This window comes from Monodelphis domestica, chromosome 3, assembly GCF_027887165.1.
Source record: "Monodelphis domestica isolate mMonDom1 chromosome 3, mMonDom1.pri, whole genome shotgun sequence".
Lineage (NCBI taxonomy): Eukaryota > Metazoa > Chordata > Mammalia > Didelphimorphia > Didelphidae > Monodelphis > Monodelphis domestica.
Genome location: NC_077229.1, coordinates 346,226,448 through 346,246,746, shown reverse-complemented (window position 1 = coordinate 346,246,746; position 20,299 = coordinate 346,226,448). Strand labels below are relative to the sequence as shown.

At 37.4% G+C, this 20,299-nt stretch overlaps 1 protein-coding gene across 1 annotated transcript in view; it reads left to right on the top strand.

Annotated features, from left to right (window-relative positions):
* Positions 1–20,299, top strand: part of TNFRSF11A (TNF receptor superfamily member 11a) — a 122,991-nt gene that overhangs the window by 64,993 nt on the left and 37,699 nt on the right. The window contains exons 4-6 of the mRNA XM_007486859.3: positions 1,254–1,397; positions 17,766–17,856; positions 19,859–19,950. Of these exons, the coding sequence (XP_007486921.2) occupies positions 1,254–1,397; positions 17,766–17,856; positions 19,859–19,950 (327 nt within the window). The remainder of the gene's footprint in view (positions 1–1,253; positions 1,398–17,765; positions 17,857–19,858; positions 19,951–20,299) is intronic.

Below are 20,299 nucleotides of genomic sequence, written 5' to 3'. Positions count from 1 at the left end.
TACCATCTATGCTTTATACCACTGCCAGGTCAATCGTCTTCCTAATGTATATTCTGTCACTCTTCTGCTCAAAATTCTTTACACCTACCAGGTCAAGTTCAAGCTACTTTGCCTGGCATTATCTGTTGCCCTACCCTCTTCTCTACTCTTATTTCATTTGTTCCCTTCTCTGTCTTCTTTTTTTCCAAGCCAAACTAGACTCCTCACTGCACCCTCCCTTTAACCCCCAACTCACAGAATTCTCTATTTCTCAAATGCCTTCCCTTGTGATCCCTTCACTTGTTGAATCCATCTCTCAAAAGTACAATTCAAATGTCACTACTTCTATAAAAGTTTCCTATTATGAAAGACTTTGTCCTACTTGGAGCTCACTCAGTACTTTGTTCCTTCTTTATGTGCTTACTATGTTCTATTCTCTGTTCTAGTTATTTATATATGTGTCGTAGCCCATGATGTGCAAAGATCACGTTGTCTAAACCTATTGCCTCTTCATTTGCCTAAAATGATAAACTCTGTTCATAGTAAGCACTTAATAAATGATTGTTGTATTGAATTATATTGTGATGTACTGTAGTGGAAAGTGCACTGGTGTTCCAATATTCATGGACTAAAGAAAACTAAGTTTGAATTTCAGTACTGTTACCTACTATCTGTATGTCCCTGAGCTAGTCACTCAATATCTCTGAGTTTAGTATCTTCATCTGTAAAATTGGACTATAATGTTTACCCTTTCTTATTTTTCATTTGTAAGAAAAGCACCTGGAAATCTTAAAGTTTTATATAAATAAGAGATAGCAGTAAAGTAAATAAAAAGAGGTAATAGAGTAAGTAGTAGTAGTAAAGATGGTGGTGTTGGTGGTAGTAGTAATAGTGGTAGTAGTGGTGGTAGTAGTAGTGGTAATGTTGTTTAAAAAACTTAAGTGCTCACTTTGGCAGTGCAGATACTAAAATTAAAAAAAAAATTAAGCTTTGAAAGTTTGGGAAAACCTTTCTGGAGACTTCTCTACTCAACATCAAAAGTGTGACAAGATCAAGAGACTTTGAATATCTTAAATACAAATATCTTGAACTCTTCATGCATACCATCTTCTACTAGGGGCTAGGGCATCCTGCTTTGTTTTGATGGTTTTGAGTTTGGGATTTGCAGTAACAGTAAAGATATAGCAAGAATCCTCCTGTCTCCTCTCCCCTCTGCAAATAATTGAGTCTGAAAATATTGGAATCTTGTCTTTAAATCTTTTTCTCCCTCTCAGGAAAAGGTCTGACAGTAGTTCACCCTGGCAATCAAACCTTCCCACGGCAATGTGCCTGTATCCCTGGGTACCACTGGAATGGAGACTCTGAGAGCTGTCAACGCAATGGAAAATGTGACCCAGGCTTTGAAGCTGAAAATCCTTGTAAGATCATTTTATTTTATGGAATTGTCTGTTCTTGTTATTACATCTTAAAGAAACTTAGAGATTTGTAAAAGGAAACGGGGGTAAACTTGAGTCATAGTGGTAATGATACCTAGAGGTGGCCGGTAGGAGTTGGAGACCACCAAGTATATTCCTTGGGGTAGTAGTGGAATAGATTGGAGCAATGGACAGACCTCAGAGAATATCCTCCACTCTCCAAGTCTAGTCAAGTGAGACAAGATCCATTTAAGCAGATGGTCTGGGAATCTTTTATCAAGGCTCAGTTCAAGTCTCTCCTCCTGATCCTCCTTTTTCCTATTGTTCTCCTCTCCAAATACAAATAGGAATGCATTTAGCATTTACTCATCTGTGCATATGTTGTTTTCCTTTAGTACAAGGACTGGCAAACTATGGCTCATGGGCCAAATCTTGCTGCCACCTGCTTATGTACAGCTTCTAGTTAGGAATGATTTTTATACTTTAAATTGTTTTATTGTATTTTAAAATGTAAAAAAATAATTAGTAACAATTTGCAGGCTGTATAAAAGAAAGCAGACTTACTCTACTAGGTTGTAAGCTCCTTGAGGGCAGACACTGGTTTTTGTCTTCATATTTTGGGTCCTAAGCACAAAGTTGCATGCTTGCTTCAGCAGCACATATACCAAGCATAGGTCAATATTGAATAAATATTTGCTGATCTGTTGAATATTCATAAGTCCATTATCCATAAGTCCTTTACTCCACAGCTATAGGAATCTTCCCTGCAGCACCTCTGGCTCTATAGAAAGAATGAAGCACAGATCTGGCCTGCAAAATATAATAAGAGGCTCACAAACAGACATGCTAATTAAGCCTTGGAAAATATCTTTTCTCAAAACTCCTTGAATGTTTTCCCTTACTTCTCTAAATCTGGTTCTACATTAATTCAGTTAAATTTAGCAAACTTCAGTTGTGTACTTTTGAAGTTGAAGGCACTGTATCAGGTACCACAGGATGTAAAGGAACATGGGTTCTAGTACTAGCTCAGGTACTCATTACTTAACTGTGTTACCTGAAAATATCCTAGTGTTAAATTTAATTGTGGTTGTACTCTGAGTATTTTTATAGGTGGTTGCCAGGGATTTAATTTCTAAATCCCAAAATGAATTACTAAAGTAAATGGAATTTATGGTAGTTTATTTACAATAGAGGGAAGATATTAAGGAAGAGAGAGAGAGAGAGAGAGAGAGAGAGAGAGAGAGAGAGAGAGAGAGAGAGAGAGAGAGAGAGAGAGAGAGAGAGAGAGAGAGAGAGAGAGAGAGAGAGAGAGAGAGAGAGAGAGAGAGAGAGAGAGAGAGAGAGAGAGAGAGAGAGAGAGAGAGAGAGAGAGAGAGAGAGAGAGAGAGAGAGAGAGAGAGAGAGAGAGAGAGAGAGAGAGAGAGAGAGAGGGGGGGGGGGGTTGGAGGGAGAGGGGGAGAGAGAGAAGGGGAGAGAGGAAAAGAGAAAGAGTGAGAGAATGCATGCTCTGGCTTCTAATGATACCAGTTAGAAATTCTAAGCCCCAGCCAGGGGAAAAGAGTCTCAAGACTATGGGCCTTTCCCATAGGCAGGGTCAATAAGTCAGCCTTTTACTCACCAATGGTGACCTTCTAAAAGGAAAGCAGTCTGAGGTCTCCTGCACGAGTTCTTCCAGGGTTGAGTTCTTCTTCCAGTCTCTCCTCAAGTGTCTGTCCTCTAGTCTTTACTCCAAGTCAGAGTTCTTCCATCCTGAATCCCTTCCGTGGTCCTCTTTTTAAAGATCTTTTTCTCTTGTGTCACCTTACCTAAATTTCACATCTTCCAATCACAGCAGATGCTCTGCTCTAGGACTGCCCAGAAGGTAATTAGTTGATTCTAATTTGTTACCCACTATTGCACACATGGGTCACAGACCTCCCACATCATGATTAAGTGGGAGATTTAGACCCTTGGTGATCAGATCTAACATGGGCAGATCTTCCCACTCAACTTCAAGTACTGTGCTTACATTTCTGGGGATTAAATCAACAAATAGAGAATTACAATTCAATCTTCACAATCAAGGAAGAGCTAAGTACCTTCATTGTTACAATCAGGGGAGAGGTAAATTCAGTCTTCACACTAGTAAGCTCTTCTGGACTTCAGAGACCTGTGATCTCACCATGGGAGTATTTTCTCCAATGGGCAGAGAACAAGTCATTCACACATGCTCATCTTTTGCAATTGTTGTCTATTTCCTCCCCAGGAGGATGATCCTAAGCACTATAGGTCTTCTGAAGCTTTTTTAGAGACATCTAGGTTTGGGAGGAGAGACAATGCTGGACTTGGAATCAGGAAAACCTGAATTCCAATTCTGCCTCAGTCATTTGTTAGAGAGATAACCCTGGGTAAGTCATTCAAGCTCTCAGCCTCAGTTACTTTATCTGTAAAATGAGGGTAATAAGAGCCCCTCACTCATTCAGTTGTTGTAAGACTCAAATGAGATAATAATTGTAAAGAGCTTAGCAAGGTGCCTACTACTATTACTACTACTCATCATCATCATCATCATCATTATTATGTTGTAGGTATTAGTCCTTCCAATACTGTTCTGCTAGCCTTTACTGTTACTACATGAAAGGCCTATCACCTATTTCAACCATTCATATCTTTCTGATGTTTTTTGTTAAAAATTTTAAAATTGATATCTTTTATTTTTGTACCATCTTTATTTCTGAGTATATCCTCTTCTGTATTCATCAAATATCCTTTAGAATAGAAAAGAAAAAAGGAATTTAGCAAAATTAACCAATACATTAACATTGTATTCGATGTTCTATATTTGTTTTTCTAAACTACAAGTCTATGTTACTTCCCTGCTCAATAAACTTCAATGACTCCCTATTATCTCTAGAATCAAATATAAATTCCTCTAGTATTTAGGCTTCACAATCTGGCCTTGTTCTCCCTTGCCAGACTCATTATACAATATTTCCCTACACATACCAAGAGCCAGTCAAATTGGCCTTCTTACTTTGCCTCATACATGGCACTTTATTTTCCATGTTTATGCTTTTGCATTGCTAATTCCCATGGGTGTGCTGGTTCCAGCTCTCTCCACTTCCAAGAGCTATTCATTAAATTTTCTTCAGTGTCTTTGAAAGTCAGAAATTGGGCTACAAATTAGGACTTGATTTATTGGGATTTTTTTTTTTATTATTTAGACTTAAGAAAATGTTAATGCAGATAAAATTTTTAAAAAGAGTATGTACATATTCCACCCTCTACCTCATCCCAGCCTTGTTATTAAACATTTACTAGCAAATCCTTGTATTATCCTAAAAACACTGCTTGAGCATAGCATGAGTTCAGTAGAAGGTTCAGGCAATGAAGTCATTCCCAGACTGAGGCCAGGTGATTGGATGCTAGTGATGATGATGATGATGATGATGATGATGATGATGATGATGATGATGGTGATGATGGTGGCAGCATTGCTTATCACTTTAAGGTTTACAAATTGCTTTATATCCATTATCTCTTTGAACTCCACAAGATCCCTATCAGTATCTCATACCTAGCATTCTTTCTCTCTTCCTTCGAATTCCTAATTTTCTTTCTTTGAGGCTTACCTCAAGGACCATCTTCTTTATAAAACCTTTCCTGAGTCCCCCCAGGGTGTTACTGCCTTCCATCCAAAGTTATCCTGAGCTATTTTTTATGTTGTATATGCCTAAATTATATACATATTGTCTCCTTGCTTGGATTGTAAATTCCTCGTAGGCAGGGATCATGCCACCAAGAGCTTATTAATTGATCCATAATCTCCCACTTCTGCAAAAAATAAAGGGAGGTGCATTTTCCCATCTCTTTCTTAGGGTCACAATAATTACTGTTCAGTCTTTTTCTTCTTTCAATTTAAATCATTAGAGTTGTGTTTATTGTTTTTCTGTTTACTTTGCATTAGTTCATATGCTTACAACCTGGATAAGGGCCAGTAGGCTTCAGTTTCCCCATCTTTAATAAGGTGATTGGTCTTTGAGATTCCTCACAGCTATAAATTTATGATTATAGAAGCCAAAGCATCTTCCCATGCTTCTCGATTCTATGTAGCATTTCTATGGGATTCTATATTGCCATAATTTCTCATGGCACAGTAATAAATGATCTTTCATTGCTTTCATGTGCCATCATTTATTTAACCATTCCCCAATTGATTGGAACCTCCTTTGCTTTATTTCCAAATATTCACTCCCACAAAATGTGCTGCTATGTTTATTGCGGAGCATATGGGAACATTTTTTGTCTTTGGCTTATTAAGCTGTGTGCCTGGCAGTGGGATCTCTAGTCTCAAAGCTTATGGACCATTGCTATTTCTGCCATTTTTCTTCCCTGCAGGTATCTTTCATGCTAGTTCTTTCTTGGTACATTTATAACCACTTTGCATTTCTCCTTTTCCCCTGGGCCATCTGCAGTTGTAATTTTTTCTAATATTTTGATGCTCAATGATTTGTAGTCACATTGCATCACTGGGAATCTATTAGTATGAAAGAGACGAAGTGGTTTGTTTTTTATTTTTTCCTGTCGGGGAGCAGCCTGCTTTTCATTGAAACCATTCTACATTTTCTCAACTGTCATTCAACCCTCTTTTTCCTCTCTTATTTCCTATTCATGGACAGCTAGATGGCTTGGTGGATAGGACCCTGGGCTTGGAGTCAGGGAGTCTCAAAATAAAATCTGACCTCGGACACTTACTAGCAGTGTGATCCTGGACAAGTCATGTAACCCTGTTTGCCTTGGTTTTTCTTCATCTATAAAATGAATTAGAGAAGAAAATGACAAATCATTCCAGTATCTTTGCCAGAAAACTCCAAAGTGGTTCTAGAAGAATTGGACACAATTGAAACCAGACCACCAATTTCCTATTCTGCCTAGGTACAGTTGAAGGGTCTGCTGGTAGATGTTTAATGAGCATCTCCTAGGGAAGCACCATTAACACTTTTAAAAGTCTAAATAATCAGCAAAACAATAATAAATCCTTGATTATAGGTTTCTTGATTCCCCAAGTCTAAATGCTCACAATAAAAATTGAACAACAGTAAGTACCTGAGTCTCATGGGTTGGTTTGAGCTGACTCTAGCACATACCTGGTACAATTTATGACTGTTTTCAGTGCCTGCCCATGATATATATGCATATATATATGAATATGATATATGAAATATGTGATATATGAAATAACTTAATTGCATTACCAATCACATATCATGATCTAGATAATATACGTTCTTAATTGACTTTTTTTTTCTTGCATGTGTTGCTAGGCTAATTTCTTGTGGATACTCATTTGTTGAGGAAGTCCTGTTGCATTATGGGGCTTAATGAAATTATTCATTAATACCATCCCAAAACAGAACCATGTGGAGAACCTCTCCATCTCCAGAAAACATCTTTTCTTTGCAGAATATTCTACTTGACAATAGAAAATATGTTCAGTGAGCATGTTTCTAGATTTGGGTTGTTTGGTGTTGAGATCAGAGCACCATGGAACAAAATTTTCTCTAGTTTCAACTATAAAGAAGTTTCACACAATAGTAAATCATACCAGAGACCCACTGTTGGAGGGGAATCTTTAAAACTGATGTTTTAAACTTTTTGTTTCATAGAATTCTTTAGCAACCTATGGGCCCCTTCTTAGAAAAACATTTTTTAAATAATTGAAGAAAATGATCCATTTCATTTAGACATTAGTGAAAATAAAGATAATTTTTTTTCCCATTCAAATTCTTGCTTCCCCTGAAATCTATCCATGGACCGTGAGGCTTCTATGACCTTCAGGTTAAGAGTCATTGCTTTAAAAGCATGTTTGATTCAGTTACTAAATCTTTTTTTTTTAATTTACAAACAATAAAAGTGGTAGCTTGTATTCTCTACATTTTTCAGTCATCTTACTGAGGAGATGCATTTTGTTGTAGATAATAGTCTGTGAAAACTTGCTCATCCCAATATTCATGAGCCTCATATTTTCACTGATAGATGCATGGACCCTTCTCATAAATACTTTATAGAAGAAAGAAAGTAAGTCTCATGTGAAACAGATTTATTGTATTATAGATTTGGAAAAGAAAAGTTCTTAGACTTTATCTGTTCTACCTGAAGCCCAGAGATGCCCCACTTCTTATCAAAGGTCAGATAGCTGACCAACCAATGATAAAAACAAGATTTGAACTTAAATCCTTTGATTTCAAACTCAGGTATTTTGTTCTTGGCACCATGGTGGCTGATAGTGCTTTCTCAGTCATTTTTTGGAGATATTCATACCATTTATGATTTTTTTCTTTTCTATAGGTATCCTTTCCCCTCTCAGATATTTAAAAAAAATGATTCTTTTCTGCTTTCAAAATTGCATTGCAGAAGCAGCTAGGCAGCACAGTGGATAGGGTAGCAGGTCTGGAGTTGCAAGGACCTGGGTTCAAATCTGGCCTGAGATACTTCCTCACTGTGCAATCCTGAGCAAGCCATTTACCCACAATTGTCTAGTCCTTGCTGTTCTTTTTTCTTAGCATTGATACTAAGACAGAAGGTAAGGGCCTAAAAAAAAGAACAAAACTTGCATTCATAACAGATTTCTTGGTCTGGGCCAGTTGCTATTCTCAGCTGTTTCCATTTACCCAAATTAGAGTTAGAGTTGAAATCCAAATGTTTAACTTATCAATGTATTGTAAGAGATTGTCTTTACCAAGTTCCCATTTTTTAGTGAATAGCCTGTTTAAATGGATCAAGGAATAACTTTTGTGATTTTATATGATGTCTTCTTAGCAGTCAGAGGACTGGATTCAAATCCTGATGGCCATGCTGAGTGTTCTTAGACAAATTAATTTACCTTTCAAGGCTTGAATTTCTTTTGTAACTTTGGAGGATTTGGAATAAATGGCTTCAGAAGTCTTTTTGCCCAAGATCTGTGATTTTAATTTGGCATCAGTACTTATCTTTGCTCTAAGTAGTTGATGATCTGACTGTACACAGATGGCTGATTCAGAAATGACTCCCACATGAGTGACCACTACTTTTGATTTTTCGTGTGGGTGATATGGGACAAAAGAGAACCACTTGTAGGACTGCAATTGTCAATTGAGGCTCTACCAGGGAAGCCTTCTTTAAATATTTCATGAGAGATTACCCTGATTCTATTGATCCCACAGAGCAGAAAGAGAAATGTGGCAGGAAGTTGTAAAGGGACACATTTAGAAATTTGGCATAACTCTAGCTAGCATTTCAGGTTGGCAAAAGTATTTTATGTACATGATCTCTTTTGGTCTCATTTAGTATACAGAACTTCTGACCTCCTACCTTTTAGAACTATAAAAAGTGAAATAGGCTACCTTGGGACTGAAAGAGTTCCCCTTGGTACAGCTCTTTAAACAGAGATGGATGACCATATATTCTACGGAGGGGATTTCTATTCAGGGATAGGATGGATTGGAGTAGGCAGTCCCTAAAGACTCTTCCTTCTTGTAGATTCTATGATACCCCTCTGTTTTTTGGCAAATAGCACATTTAAAAGTTAAAATTATATTGTAGATATAACTGAGAAAATAAACAGAGAAATCAGGAGTGCCTATCTAAAATAATCTGAGACCCAGTTAGAAATAGAGGCCAAAAAATGCTAATAATTAATTTCTTATTTTAATGCTTCATTCATGAAACTAGTGGCTCTTTTTATGATTTTAGCACCAGATGATTGCCTGGTTGCATTATCACATATTATTATTGGAATTATGCTAGCCTGTGATTTTTCTTCTAGCAAAATTACATAGAGCTCACATGTAACAGGTGTTGCTTGCAAAAAACCTTTTCATTAACTTGTAATCCTAGAAATTTTCATTTGAGCATTCCTGCTTCTGAGAAATAGTAGAAAATGATGTCCTAAAAATCTTAGTGCTCTGGAATATGCAAATGACAACTCTGTGAGGTAGATCATACAAAGATTGTGGACCCCATGTTATAGATAAAGAACCTGAAGTTTTGAGATGTTGTGATTTGCCCTTATCCATAAAATTAGTATGAACCCATCACCTCACTCTATGTCTATAGATCTTTCAACTTTGGCAAGCTCTACTGAGGATGAAGTGAAGAGACTTGTCTGAGATCCCACAGACAGTAAATAGTAGAGCCAGGATTTGAACTCAGAGTTGACTCCAAATCTAGGACCCTTTCTACAATATAATACTGTTCTCTAGGGTGATTTTTTAAAAAAGTGATGTGTAACTATTTAGGAGAAAAATGTGTTATTGTGCTAATATTTGAGTGGTGGTGGGGACGGACAAAAGGGATGGAGGGAATAGGAGTTTTATGTGTCAAGCATTGTGCTAGACATTTTACAAGACTAGGAATTTGGATCAGCAGAAGGATACATACCAGTTAGGTAATATACACGGGCCAGAAATCAATAGAACTTCATATAATTCAATAGAATAATTAAATAGAAGTAGAAGAATTCAAGAGTTAGAAGAGTTCAGTAGAAGTTACCATAGGCAATGTGAAATAGGTAGCAATGAGAAATAGGTATCTACTACAATATAGCAGATAAGACTTGGTTCAGAGTTAGAGAATCTTAGAATTAAACAGTACCTCAGGTGTCATTTCATCTACCCCCTACCCAAAATATGAATCCCTCTTATGACATCTCTCAAAAGTGGTTATCTTGCCTTTGTTTGAGAACTTCTGATTGACTTGAAACTCACTGCCTACTTGGGCAGTTCATTCTACTTTTGAACAATTCTCATTATCGAAGAGATTTTTTGTTCGTATTCATCTAAATTTGCCTTTTTAAGCTACTACCCATTGGCGCCAGGTCTAACCACCAAGACTAGGCAAAGATCCAATCTCTCCACAACATGGAAATCCTTCAGATATCTGAAAACAACTATCTTGCCCCTCCTCCTTTCCCCTTACCCCATTCCCTGAGTTTTTTCTTCTTTGGGCAAACAATTCCTAGGTATTGGAGGTCAGGAGAGAGCTGAGGGCAGGATATGTAGATTGGGGAGTTAACAGCAGAGTTGAGCCCAATGAGGTAGAAGTAAAAGGGGAACAGGACCCAGAATGGAGTCCCAACAGACCACCATATAAAAAATAAAAGACAAGTGATGGTCCTGCAGAGATTGAAGTAATCAGATAGCCAGGAGAAGAAGCAGGAGAGAGAAGAAGCATCAAGGAGGAGAGGAGAGAGGTCAACAAGGTCATAACCTACAAAGGGATCAGGAAGGATGATGCCTGAGAAGAGACCTTTAGAATTAGCAATTAAGAGGTCATTGGTAGGGGCATCTAGGTGACTCGGTGGATAAAGAGCCAGGCCTGGGGATAGAGGGTCCTGAATTCAAATTTGACCTCAGATACTTCCCAACTGTATGACCCTGGGCAAGTCAATTGACCCCCATTTCCTAGCCCTTACTACTCTTCTGCCTTGGAACCAATACACAATATTGATTCGAAGATGGAAAGTAACGTTTTTAAAAAAGAAGAGGTCACTGATGAGCTTGCAGTAAGTAGTTTCAGTTGAATGATGGTGAGGGAGGAATGATGGTGAGGGAGGCCAATTTGCAAAGAAGTAAGAAGTAAGGAAATAGAGCAACAAATATTAATTGCCTTTTCTAGGAATATGACTGTGAAAGGAAGGCTAGGTATCAGATAGTGAGGAGATAGTTAAGTGAAGGAATTTTAAGGAGAGAGCATATACGAGTATGTTTGTAGACAACAGGGGAGTAACTAGGGGTGAAGTAGAGATCATAAATTAAAGAAAATGATCAGAGACAATCTCCCTAGATGAGACAGGAAAGATGCGATAAAGGGTACAAGCAGAAGGAATGTTGCTGGCAAGAAGAAAGCCTGTATTTCTATCTAAGATGAGAGAAAATGGGTCAAAGAATATTGAAAATTTAGAATTAGGAAGAAGATGGAACTCTCAATGGATGGCCTCAGTTTCTTCAGAAAGATTCTTTGTCAAAAGGCTATTGTCAGTAATTTCGAAAGGAGAAGAAAGGGTTTAGAACAGATGCCATGGGGAATTTGATAGATAGTAAATCAAAGAAAGCCAAAGAACTGGCATTCAAAGGACCCAGCTGAGAGTAGATGACAAATTCGGAGTGGACCTCATTAGCACAGTTGTGTGACTTCCTCTAGGAGCAATGGGGATGCTGGCCCCATTGTATCAGAAGCCCTGAAAGAAGATACAATAAATACCTTCAGAATCTCTACTTAATGGAGAGGGTAACCAGAGTTACAGTGTCTTCTAGGGCTGAGAAAGATCCTGCTTCCATCACTGTAAGAGCAAGGTGCTTAAGGTAAATGATAATTTCATATCAATTGAGTGGGTTTCCATAGAGATAGTTGGGGAGAGAGATGGTTGGGGGGGGGTAGGGTATGATTGCTATAGATGGGGAATAAGGTATGAGATAGTAGCAAGGGAACCAAATTTTTGTGTAGGCATCTTTCAGCTCTGAATCACAAGACTTCAGAGCAGAGGGGGGTTATAGGACAATAGATCAATTGTCACACCCTTCCCATTAGCAATGGTATCTGTGCCCAGGCCTCAGCTCAGAGCTGATTTGATTATCATGCCATGAGCAAAATACAGAAGGTTGGGAGTGGGAGTCTTTGGTCCTGGGCCAAGTCTGGGATTAAGGGGTGGTGGCAGGAAGCCAAATGGCAAGCACCCTGGCATCCAGAGTCTTAGTGGTTATAGAGAGTTGAAGCTGGTTTATTTATTTGCCCTCTCATCATAATCAAGGTCGGTTCCATCCCAGGCCCTAGCTTCTATATAGATTCGATTTTCAAATCAGTGAGAAGCCACAGGGGTCAAAGCCATATGGCAGGAAGCCTAGCATCTAGTTATTTGATTATTATAAAGGGTCATGACACCATTCATGTTTTAAAAAAGCCTTAATATTTTAAGGTATTAAAAGGTTACCTTTGCTAATATCTGACTTTAATAATGAATTAGAAGTCAAAGAACCTGGATTAGAATCCTGGCACTGCTTTTTATTTTATTTTTTAAGCCCTTACCATCCATCTTAGAATAAAAACTAATTATTGGTTCAAAGGCATAAGAGTGGTAAGGACTAGATAACTGGGATTAAATAACCTGCCCAGGGTCACAGGAAGTGTCTGATGCCATGTATGAACCCAAGACCTTCTGTCTTCAGACTCTTCATCTCCTGAGCTACCTAACTGCTTCTCTGGCACTGCTTTTAATCATGCTGTAATGATGATCTTGAGAGATCCCAGACTACATCAATGAATGCTTCAGAAATGGGCTTTGTGATGGATTGTGCATCATCTGAGGACCAGTCTAAGTCATATAGGTTTAGCACAGGTTTGGTCCCAATGAGATGAATTTTTTGGCCATAATAATTCTCCAAAACTATCTACCAAAGCTAGAGAGTCTGGGCTCTGCTTTGCTGGAGTTAGTACCCATGAACAAAATTCAAGATCCTTGAACTACTGAAGAAGTATTATATGAAGGTTTTTGTGGATGATTTATGCAATTTTACTTTTATACTGTTGGGAGAAATGGAGCATAAATGTTACAACCATCTACTCTTAACTTGGTCATTCAACAAAAATGACTAATTTATAGAAGCAAATAAAAAATTGATTTACAGAAAACTGTAGACTCCAATTATTTAGCATTTGTTTTTAAATGTGTGTATTAACTTTCCTAAAATAATGACAATAGCCTGATAGATTTTCCCCTCCTGATCTTTTTCTTTCATATTTTGTTGCTGTGTTATCATCACCATCATCATCATTATTCCTTTTATTTTACATGGTTTTATTCAGATCCTTATGGTTCTATTGCTTCTGCTCTCATTCTATTACTTTACCTTTTCCCAGATTTATTTGTGTTCTTTTTATTTATATTTTCTTATGGTACAATAATATTTTGTTGTATACATATAGCATAGTATAATCATCCAGTCATTCTCTAGCCAATCATGGATTATTTTCAGTATTTTCCTATTACAAATAAAATTGCTATAAATTTGTTGCCCAGGTCAACAGCCTCCTTGTAGTAGAGGCACATTTGGTTCTAAAAGAACCCCAGCTGGCCTAAAGAAATCATAATTTCTCTTTTGAATTCCTATTTTGTCCTTTCGTAAAGCTTCTTAAATCTATCTCTTTCTTTACCCTAAGAGATACTAGATTTAGTTTCTTAACCTAATAGCACATTTCTGGGAAAATTATAAAAAGGGCTTTTGAAAAGGTAGTGATACAAATTTTCATTTTTTAGATTGATTCCAATAAAAGACACAAGAGTTTGTTTAATTTACTTTTGGTTGATATTCCATCCCATAGCAGATTAATTCCCCATACTCTAGTCTCTTAGTTTTAAGGGGGGAAAGCACTTCTTTTTCAATAAGCCATTCAGGACAAGCCTCTACATTGGACAGTGTCATAAGGTAGATGTGTGGCAGGGGAATGAGCAGAGTATTGAGAATTAGGAGGTTGCTTAGCTTCTTATCCTGCTTCTGTTACTGTTATAGCTGTTACTATATAGTTACTAACAGTCAGGGTTGTGTGGCCTTAATCAAATTGTTACCCCTTCTCTGGGGCTCAGTTTGCTTATCTAAAAAGAAAAGAGTTTGGATAAGTGAGCTCTGAGATTCCTTTTAACCCTTAACATGTCTTTAAAAATTATTTATTTTTATCTTTCTTTTTAAGCTTTAAGTTTCAAATTCTCTCCCTCCCTCCCACCTGAACCTGCTGATAAGGCAGGCAATATTTCAATTATGCATAACATACCTTTTAGAATTGAAAAATTAGTTCATTGAAATGACATCAATATCACACTTGATATTATTTTCAGTTACTACACACACCTACAATTTTACATGGAGATCATTTGATCTAACCTCCTATTGCAAACAAGGAAATAGACCCAAATAGATTGAGCAATTTGCTCAATATTTATTGTTGTTCAATTATTTCAATAATGTCTGACTGACTCTTTGTGACCCCATTTGGCAAAGATCCTGGAGTGGTTTGCCATTTCCTTTTCCATTTCAATTTATAGATGAGCAAACAGGGTTAAGTGACTTGCCCAGAGTCCCACAGCTAGTAAGTGTCAGAGAATGGATTTGAACTCAGGTCTTCTTGACTCCAGGTCCAGGGATCTATCCACTATATCTACATAGCTGCCCCTTACCCAATATTACGCATATACTATTGTTGTGGTGAAAAATCACTTTTAAAGATTGTTATAATATTAATTTATGGTCGCCAAGGAATTTACTTCTGAAATTCCTAAAATGAAATACTCAAGTCAGAATGGAGTTTATGGTGGTTTAATCACATTGGGAGTAAGGAAACAGGACAGGGAGTAAAGGAGAGAGGAGGAAAAGGAAAAAGGTTAACTCAACCTTCTGGCCGAGCCAGAGGGAGATTAGGCCCCAAGGCCAAGGTAGAAAGGAAAATCAGTCTTTGACTCATGTGACCGATCTGAAGGAAAGCTGTCTGCGGGCCTCCTCTCTCCTCCAGTTCCTAGCACGAACTGGTGTCTAGCTCTGTCCACAGGAAGTGAGTGAATTCCAGAGGCTGTTCCCTATCTCACTTCCTGTGCCTCACAAGTGCCAATGGTGGCTCAAGCTTGGCTTAGGACAGCCCAGGTGGGCAGTTAGTTATTTCTGATTTGTCATTGACTAGCACATACCCGTGTAGTGTGGGTGTGCACCATTTTGGGTGCTAGACCAAGCAAGATGGAGATTTTAAAATTCACAATACCCCCTGATAATGATTGGGGGACTAGTCTCCCCAATTGATCACTAAACATAAGCGTACTGCACCCCAAAAAATTCTAACTGCAAGTGTATACAAAATTTACCCACTAAGAGGAAAACTATAATAGTTGTAGATTAGGGGAAATAGAGGAAAAAGAAAGACAGCAAACCAATGTTTTGCTGGGCACATTGACAAAAGCCAATTAGGGGGCAGTCCCCTTTGGCATAAGAGTGTACATTCAAAAAAATGTTCAATCAACTGCATCCCAAGGTTCATTCTGGATCTTCCTGTAGTGAAAAGGTTTAGATTTCTTTCTGCAAACAGTTCATTCTCTTGATTCAGTTAGTTAGATCTTCTCTGAAGATCTATCTCGAACAAAATTTAAATCTTGGATTTTATGAAATACAATCCCCCCTGAAGAAAGTGTTACAAAAAGGAAAAAAAAGAAACACCAAGTCCAGCTGAGGATGTGGGGGTGTGTGAGTTAATTCAAAAGGAAAACAAAAAACAAAAATGAAAACAAAAGAAAGAGAAAAAAAAGAAAAGGAAAAAGGAAAAAAATTAAGGGAAAAATAGAAACCCTTTATATATATATATGTATATATATATACATACATATATTTATATTAAAGAAGAATTCAAAATTAGTATCAAAATATCAAAAATCTAAATATACAAAATTTTGAGAAAGCAAGAATAAATTTTCTCACAGGCTCCTGTATTAGGGTCTAGTTAAGTAATTTCTAATCCCACAAGTCTGTAGGACAGAATGCAGCAAATTTCACTTACCCATTTGCAGCCAAGGCTACAGGAAGTTGCTATACTGTTCTTCTCCTCATCCTCAAATTATTGTAATCTTCAAGTTGATTATGTTTTCATGATCCTTTTTGGGAAAACCTTTCCCCAATAACCATCAAATGGAGAAATGTAAAAATAGACTTGAATCCAGGACTTCAATCCCCAGAAATCCTTGCTTCACTTGCCCAGAGTGCTTTGTAATCTCACTGGGTTCTCACCTGGGCCAGCAAAATCATTATTTAGAGGGTCTCCGTCCATGGCAGGCTCTTCTCTTCCTGGCTCCGATGGCAAACAGACTCGTCTCATGATGTGAGTGAAATTTGGGTGGGCCTCATGGCCCACCTAGCATGTACTTCTCTTGCTTGTATTTTCTTTAACCCTTGACCTTTAATAAACCTCATAAAAATAATACTCCTTGCAGAGAGAAACTAATTTCTACCTGCCTCAGTTTCCCTAAAATTTAACTGTTACACTATATGGAATTAAGTAGCAGAGGAAAATAGGAGATAAATAGCAGAACCAGGATTCAAAGCCATGTCTTCTGATTCTCAATCCATTGGTTTTTTTTTTCATTTAAACCTATACTTTCTATCTTAAAATTGATACTATAATTACTTAGAATTGATAAGTAGGCAATTGGAGTTAAGTTGCTTGGCCAGGCTCACACAAATAAGGAGTGTCTGAGGTTACATTTGAACACAAAACCTCCTGTCTCTGGGCCTGGCTCTCTCTCCACTGGGATACCCAGTTATCCCCTACTCCAAAGTCATTGTTTTCAACTTCTTTTTTAAAATATATTTTCCCTGAATTGTATTCTATTTAAAAAAAATACTTATTTACTTGATTAATTTAGAGTATTTTTCCAGGATTACAAAAATCATTTTCTTTTCCTCTCCTCTCCCCAACCCCCTCCTGTAGCCAATGCATAATTCCACTGGGTTTTACATTTGTCATTGGTCAAACCCTATTTCCATATTATTGATATTTGCATTAGGGTGATCATTTAGAGCCTACATCCCCAATCATGTCCCCATCAAACCACATGATCAAGCAGTTGTTTTTCTTCTGTGTTTATACTCCCACAATTCTTTCTCTGGATGTGGAGTGTTCCTTCTCATAAGACCCTCAGAATTGTCCTGGATCATTGCATTGCTGCTAGTAGAGAAGCCCCTTACATTTGATTTTACCACAGTGTGTCAGTCTCTGTGTACAGTGTTCTCCTGATTCTGCTCCTCTTACTCTACATCAATTCCTGGAGGTCATTCCAGTTCACATGGAATTCCTCCAGTTAATTATTCCTTTGAGCACAATAGTATTCCATCACGAACAGATACCACAATTTGTTCAGCCATTCCCCAATCGAAGGGCATCCCCTCAGTTTCCAATTTTTGGCCACCACAAAGAGTGCAGCTATGGATATTTTTGTATATGTCTTTTCCTGTTTTCAACTGCTATATAGCAGTTTGGGACATTGTAGTTGGGAGATCAGGGGCCCTCATAGAAAGCTAGGGCAGAGAAGGATCATTGAACCAAAGAAAGCAAGACTGTACAAGGAAATCTGTCGGGCATGGAGCAACAGCAGTCAGAAGAGAGTTTGGTATCAAGCCAAAGGTGTTCTGAAGCATGAGTGGTGGATTTTGTCTTATTGTTCCTGCCCAGAGCCAGAACCAAGGTGGCAACAGTGCTAAGCCCTCAGGTGGAGAGAATTAGACACACCTGGCTGGAGGGAGGGGGAGAAGGCAGGGGGGAACAGCACCCACTGAAGCACTTGGATGTGTCACCTGAAAAGTTTTCATTGTGTTGTTTTTTATGCTGCAGTACAGCCAAACAAGGATCCAGGATGTAAGCCATGTCTAATGGGATACTTCTCCAATGCTAATTCTTACAACAAGTGTAAATCCTGGACCAAGTAAGTGAACTTCACAGTGAAATTACACACATCATAGCAATTGAATGAAATGAAATAGAAATGAAAAGAGAAAAGAGATGGCAAGAGTTAAAGAGTTAAAAGAGAGTGCTACTGAATTAAATAACTTGATGAAAGGAAAGAAGGAAGAAAAGGAAGAAGGGCAGGAGGGAGGAAGAAATGGAAGAAGGGAGAGAGGGAGGGGAGGAAGGAAGTGAAGGAAGAAAGGAACGAGAGAAAGAAGAAACAAAGGAAGGAAGAAAGGAAGGAGGGAAAGAAGAATGGAAGGAAGGAAGGGAAGGTGTGAGGGAAGGAAGAAGGGAGAGAAAGAAGGAAAAATGGAAGGGAGGAAGGAAGAATGGAGGGAGAAGAGGGAGGAAGAGAGGGAAGGTCTTGTTAAGTGCCTTTTATATACACCTAGTTCTAAGTGTTGTATAAATATTTTTTCATTTGATCTTCCCAAGGGGGCTATTATTATCCCCATTTTATGGTTGAAGAGCCTGAAACATGCATTAAGTAACTTGCCCAGGATCAAACAGCTAGTCAGGGTCTGAAGGTGAATTTAAACTCAGATCTTCCCTATTATTGACATGTATCATATTCAGGCTGTAATCATATGATATCAAGACAAAGGGTTAATTCGCTCAACTAATTGGAAAAGAATCACGTGAACCACTTTTTTTTTTTACTTTAAAACAGGAACTTTCTATCACTTTACCTTTACCCTAATAGGGAACATTACTTTTTAAAAAATAACATTTTATTATTTTTTCAGTTGCATGTAAAAATGATTTTTACACTTTTAAAAAAGTTGAGTTCTAAGTTCTCTCTCCTCTTTTCCCTCCCCTTTCCCTGAGACAGTAAGAAATTTGATATAGGTTATACATGTGCAATCACGTAAAACATATTTCCACATTAGTCATGTTGTGAAAGAAAAACACAGACCCAAAAAAAAGCTTTGAAAAAAAGTGAAAAGCAGTATGCTTCAATTTGCATTCAGATTTCATCAATTCTTTCTCTGGAGAGGGATAGCATTTTTCATCATGAGTCAACAGGGAAAATTTCTTAGAATTTCATCTTCACAGCTTCATTCCTTCTTCTTATTGAACTCATGTCTATATTTGTCCTTACTTAATTTATCTATTTCCCTTTAAACTATTTCTCAGTTTTTCCTTGATGTATTATTTTCCCTTCTTTCCTTGTCTTAAGTTTATCATGTGCCACTTAGAAGTAATAGGAAGTTTGAAAAAATAAGAGTTTAAAAACCAATATAGAAGGTTGGCCATCACCTACAAGACAGAGTACTGATGAACCCCGCAGCATTTAGCCAGAATGATCCCCAGATAGCAGCTGGAGGCTGCTGTCATGACTGTTCTTGAAGCTTTTCCAAGAAGAGGGGACCAGCCTGAACTTGAGCTTTACCGGCAGAGCTTTGGGGAATCTAGGGTCAACATTTGGAGAAGATTTTGTGGAAGAAAAATATGAATGATAAATGAATTTGCATTTTGCAAATATATTTTGAAAATATTTTAATTTTATCTATTTTAAATAAATTGATATAAAATCTAAATAAGTCTTTTAAGTAGTTACAAATCTCATTTTTATTTGTGATCTTTATACTTTTTTTCAGAAGGAGATTTCATGAGGAGTCAATACTAATTATATCATGATTATTTGTGTTCCCTGGGTACTCATTTCCATTTAACTTTTTTTTCCTATTCCACTTAACCATTTTTGTAAAAGCTTCCTCAGTTTTCAATTTACCATCTCTTCATAAACATTGGGATTTGTCACTGATGCACCTTGATTCAGGAAGGGATAGTCAGTATTTCCTTTGCTAAAAATATGAAATTGAGCTATAAATGACTATATTTTCATATATTTCCTAGGGAACATTGATTGGCCTCAGCCGCTTAATAATATCATTGTATTTGTTCTTTTCTCATTTGAGAGCATAATGTCAAAGCGTTAATTTACATATCTCTTTAATTTTTTTGTTTTGTAGCTGCACCAATCTTGGAATGGTAGAAAAAGCTCCTGGGACTGATAAATCTGATGTGGACTGTGCTCCTTTGCCATCTGAAAACCTAGGACATGGTATATGATTTATAGAATTACATGGTGGTTAGAAGACATGCTCCAACACAATAAACTATTTCATATTCCTACTAAATAAGGTGCTATGTCTTGAGTAGAACTGTTTACTTTTCATTTTCTGTTTAAACAACATGCACAGTAATTAAGTTTCCATCAGTAGTTATAAGGTATGAGTCATTTGGAATGTATCATCTCAGAATTTTCTAGGTTGGTGCCTAAGAGATAATGTTGTAATTATTAGACAGGAAAAGAAAAAGATCTAGGTATGTAAATAGGTACAGATAACTTTAATATCATGGTGACTCAGTGGATTAAGAGTCAGACCCAGAGATGGGATATCTTAGGTTCA